At 39.6% G+C, this 5,034-nt stretch overlaps 1 protein-coding gene across 1 annotated transcript; it reads left to right on the top strand.

Moving 5' to 3' along the window:
- Positions 1-316: 316 nt before the first annotated feature.
- Positions 317-4,513, top strand: LOC114156174 (uncharacterized). Its single transcript, XM_028036446.1, has 3 exons — positions 317-559; positions 3,172-3,830; positions 4,454-4,513. Exons 1-3 carry the CDS (start codon positions 514-516, stop codon positions 4,511-4,513), a joined length of 765 nt encoding a protein of 254 aa, XP_027892247.1. The 5' UTR covers positions 317-513.
- Positions 4,514-5,034: the final 521 nt, after the last annotated feature.

Here is a 5,034-nt window from a genome sequence, read left to right as displayed (position 1 = left end):
ACCGTTTAAGTTTGAGTCTTTCCATAACTTATAAAAAATACATGATTAGATTTTGTTTTTAATAATATACATGCTAAAACTATGTTTGTTTGTTTTTTTGTTTGTTGCCTCTGCAGCATTGTGCAGTTGGGGCCCTATTGTTCAGACAATATTATTCTAATGCAGTTGATTACAAAATAATTATCACAGCCATTTTTTAAACTTTATTATTAACTAACAGCAACAGGAGATGGATGCAAGCACGTGCAATTTGCGCGAATGCACCAGCGCGTGCATTCGTCATTGAGCCTTCTTCAATGAAAGTCATGGAAACGACGTTAGCGTCGGAAACCCTATAAATGACGCCGACCTTCTGAATTCTTTCCTTTTGCTACGGGACTTTTGAAGGAGACGCCTGAAGGAGCCTAACGCCTCGGAAGGTTTGAACCTGTGGAGAAGTCTACTTTGCAAAACTTGCTGAAGAAGCGCTTGGTGAATTACGCACTTGCTGAAGAATCCCAAAACCCACGAAAGATGGATCCTGGCCAGGAGAAGGACCCGCAGGGGGATCAGCTGGAAGGTTCATATCATTCTTCTATTATTTTTATTAAACAAAAACAAGTTATTGCTAAAATAATAATGAATTGTTTAGTTTATTTTGTGTTTGTGTGCGTTTTTTTAAAAGAAATATTGCCTGCTGTATAAAAAAAGACAAGTAGCATTCTTGCTAGCATAGATCTTTCTCAACTAAGGAGTTTTTTTCTTGACTGAATTTCCAGGAAATGTCAGGAATGTTAAACTGGTGTAGTGATTTAAGAAACATATGTATTTTAGTTAATTATAGTCAAATTAGTTGAATTACTGTCAAATTCTTGAAAAAATTTGTTGGTTCGTGACCGTTATTTTTTGAAAAATACTCTGATAAACATTCAGTTTCCATGGAAACGCTAAATAAAATACATTAGCTATTTAATGTTACTTTAAAAAAACATTTAACAACATGTATTTTCCCCTTTGATAGCCTGTAATTTAATTTAGTTTTATTATTTGAAGAAAGAAACATGTAGCCTGTTTTTTTTTTTGTTTTGTTTGGAAAATTAGTTTGTTTTTGACCGTTATTTTTTGAAAAATACCGTGATACACACTCGGTATCCATGGATACGCATTAAATATTTAATATTACTTTAAAAAACATTTTTAAAAATGTATTTTCCCTATGACAAACTATGATTTAATTGTTTAGTTTTATTATTTTTTCAAGATAAGGACATGTTGATCTGGGGTTTTTAGCATCGCCAGGAATGCTAACATGGTGAATTGATTAGAAAAAGCTAAAACGGTCAAATTTAATCTAACAGTATCAGGTTTGAAGACTTTGTGGTCCAATACTTCGAAATTTTGTTGACTTCTTTGAAATATATAGCTTTAATAGGTCTTTTTTGCTTTTGTGGGATGAAACAAATATGTGAGTTAATTTAAATAGTTTAGTGACTTATGTGTTAGCTTATTGAAATTTGTGGATAAATGTCTGGGATGTTAGCACTAGTGTTTGAGAAAAATTGGTATACTGGTTTGGAAAAAAAAAACAACAAAACAAAACGGGAAAACTAGCTTATTCTTAACTGGTTTTTTTTAAATACCCTGACAAAACATGTTTGGTTTCCATGGCAATGACATCAGACTTGTAGAGGTTTATTAGAACACTCAAAGAGGCTTTACATAAAATCAGTAATTTCCATTCATGCACATGTTCACACACTGATGATGATAAGCTAATGGATTGTAGCCACAGCTGTTATATCAAACCATTGGCCCTTCTGACCAACACCAGCAGGAAAGTGGGAGAAGAGTCTTGACCAAGGACACAACGACAAAGGCAGGCCATTGCAGGGCAAACTCCTACCACTGTCGCCCCAGTAATAAGCATTATATGTGTGTGTGTGTGTGTGTGTGTGTGCGCGCGCACGTGTGTGTCTGTGTCGTAGTGATCATCAATCAAAGCTGATTTTCAAATACAAAATAATGATTTCTTTGTGAAAATTAGCTTTTATGACTTTGGTGTCTAATTCTTGGCAAGCTGGATGGTTCTTTGTCCATTTTTTTGAAAAATGCCCAACCATATTTAGTTTCCATGGATACATTGGGGAAATTATATAAAATGACTTCAATAAAAAGTTAAGAAAGACAAAAACTTAGGAAGGTATAATTTGCATTTTTGGGATGCAACATATTTGTGAGTTAATTGAATTTGTTTTGTGATTTATATGCTAGTTGTTTGAAATTTTGGAAAATGTCAGTAATGCTGACTGTAGTTGTTTTTAAAAAAAATAAGTTTTGGAACCAGCTTTTCGAAAATGTAGTATATGTAGTCTCCATGGATACATTGATTAAATGACAACAGACAACTTTATTCTTAGAAAAAATCTCTAAAGAACAATCAATGTGTGCCTATTGATTTCACAAAGTAACTAAATTATTTATTGTAATTACTCAAGATCAGAAAACAGTGTTTTGTTCCATTGCATTTTAGTGATGTATCATTTTCAGAAGTTACTTGAATGTTGGCCTGTTTATTTACAGTAGATCCCCAGTCTTTAGACTCTGATTTTTACAGATGTACATTTCTGCTGTTGGCTATATGTAGGGGTATATAGGTATTTATTCATACTGTAGGATTTACTGACGGGGTGTCAGAGTAGCTGTTGATGTGATTCTGAAAATTTGTGGAGCTCAGAGGATTTTAATTTAATTAACTACAGTTAACATTTTAGTCATTTAAAAATTCTAATGGAAACATTAATTATTTTTCAATTCTTTTATAGTGTTAAAGTTATGTAAGCAGTAATTTAAGTTTAATAGTAATGAATGACTCATGTTTCTTGTTTTGTCTGTTAAGATAAAACTTACCTGTTCAGCAGCATCAAAGATTTGTGAGAGTTATAGGAGGGTAAACTGAGTAACTTGTTGCAGTGTTTTATTTTATTCACACTAATGGTACAATGTAAGATTAAAGGTATTTTATTAGCTATTAAAAAGTCCTCAACACAGCACATACTTCTTTAATTTATATTTAGACATTCTCAAACCTGGGTTAGTGTATTTTGGTATTTCAGTGTTCTCTTTAAACATTGCTTTGGATTTTTGTGAAGGTCTTGATGCTGAACGATGGTTTTTTCTTGTTTTCCTTCACAGCTCATAGTGTAGGTCTTCCAGCAGACGGATCCCCAACGTTGAAGGAACATCCAGACGATGGTAAGGATCTTGGTAAGGTGTGGTCAAATGTTTTCCAAGAAATCATGTCAGACAACATGGTTTCTGGAGATCATGAAGAGGAGTCGAGGTGTAGTTCACCTCCGCAGTCTGTTGACTGTAGTACCAGCTCCAGTGGTAGCTCCAGTCAAGATGACTGGGCTAGCAGTTTCAGTGGTAGCTGTATTAGCAGCTCCAGTCGTAGCTCTATTACCATCTTCAGTGAAGATGAGGTAGGTAGTGACTGGACTAGCAGTTACGGTAATATCAGTACTACCAGCTGCAGTCCAACAGTAGACCGTCCTTACGCTGAGCTCGAGATGGCTCAGAAGCTTCAAGAGGGCATTTTTCAATTGACCTCACTTGAAGAGCCTGTTTTGAGTCCAGATGACTGCAGACCTTTTGGTATCTCGCAACGTCATCAGGTAGGTTTGGTAGGGGATGTGACTCGTGTGACATCTGCGACCGGCATAAGCAGAAAGAGGACAAAGGACAGTGACTCTGAAGAGGAGCCCCCTGCCAAGAGGACCAGGGACAGTGATGCTGAAGAGGAGCCCCCTGCCAAGAGGACCAGGGACAGTTTTGATGAAGAGGAGCCCCCTGCCAAGAGGACCAGGGACAGTGACGCTGAAGAGGAGCCCCCTGCCAAGAGGACCAGGGACAGTGACTCTGAAGAGGAGCCCCCTGCCAAGAGGACCAGGGACAGTGATGCTGAAGAGGAGCCCCCTGCCAAGAGGACCAGGGACAGTGAATCTGAAGAGGAGCCCCCTGCCAAGAGGACCAGAGACAGTGACGGTGAAGAGGAGCCCTCTGCTAAAAGCACCAGGGAGCATCAGCCTAGAGATGAGCTCCCCTCCAAGAGGACCAGGGACAGTGATGCTGAAGAGGAGCCCCCTGCCAAGAGGACCAGGGACAGTGGTGCTGAAGAGGAGATCCCTGCCCAGAGGACTAGGGACAGTTTTGATGAAGAGGAGCCCTCTGCCAAAAGCACCAGGGAGCATCAACCTAGAGATGAGCTCCCCTCCAAGAGGACCAGGGACAGTGGTGCTGAAGAGGAACCTGCTCTCAGTCCCTCCACAAATACATTGTGTGAGGATTCTTTTCAGTACTCCCCTGTCTCCAGTCCCTCACCCATGCCATTCTGGGTGGATCCCATGTTTTCACCCTTCAGTCTTTCACCTAAGAGTGCATGTGAGGATCCCATTCTGTCCTCCCCTGTCTCCAGTCCCTCGCCTATGCCATTCTCGGTGGATCCCATGTTTTCACCCTTCAGTCTTTCACCTAAGAGTGCATGTGAGGATCCCATTCAGTACTCCCCTGTCTCCAGTCCCTCGCCCATGCCATTCTGGGTGGATCCCATGTTTTCACCCATCAGTCTTTCACCTAAGAGTGCATGTGAGGATCCCATTCTGTCCTCCCCTGGCTTCAGTCCCTCACCAAGATTGCCATGTGAAGGTCCCATTATGTCAGTCTATGCCATCAGTCCCCCAATCAGAGAAGATCCTGTTTTGTCAACCCCTGTCCTCAACTGTCCACCAATGACAGTGTGTGAGGATCCCATTGTGTCTTCTCCTGCCATTAGTACTTCCCCATCAACATATTGCAAAGTTCCAAGTTTGACATTCCCTTGCATATGTGTCTGTATGAAGTCTCAAATGGAAAAAGAAGAGGAACCAATGCCTTCAACATCTGGAATTGGACCTGACAGAATTAGAGGAAGAGAGAGTTCCAGACAAGTGTATTTTAGACCTCACTACGACTTGTCAAGTGATGACTCTGATTAGATTGGGTTCTTGAAAAACTGAA

The sequence above is a fragment of the Xiphophorus couchianus genome, chromosome 13 (genome assembly GCF_001444195.1).
Source record: "Xiphophorus couchianus chromosome 13, X_couchianus-1.0, whole genome shotgun sequence".
Taxonomy (NCBI): domain Eukaryota; kingdom Metazoa; phylum Chordata; class Actinopteri; order Cyprinodontiformes; family Poeciliidae; genus Xiphophorus; species Xiphophorus couchianus.
This window is presented reverse-complemented; position numbering and strand designations above follow the sequence as displayed.

Excerpts from the sequence above, each read along its gene's own strand:
- LOC114156174 (XM_028036446.1), top strand. The coding sequence starts at position 514 with ATGGATCCTGGCCAGGAGAAGGACCCGCAGGGGGATCAGCTGGAAG. Across the intron at positions 560-3,171 it reads GCAGGGGGATCAGCTGGAAG|CTCATAGTGTAGGTCTTCCA; the intron begins GTTCATATCATT and ends TTTCCTTCACAG. Across the intron at positions 3,831-4,453 it reads TTGATGAAGAGGAGCCCCCT|TCCCTCGCCTATGCCATTCT; the intron begins GCCAAGAGGACC and ends CCCTGTCTCCAG.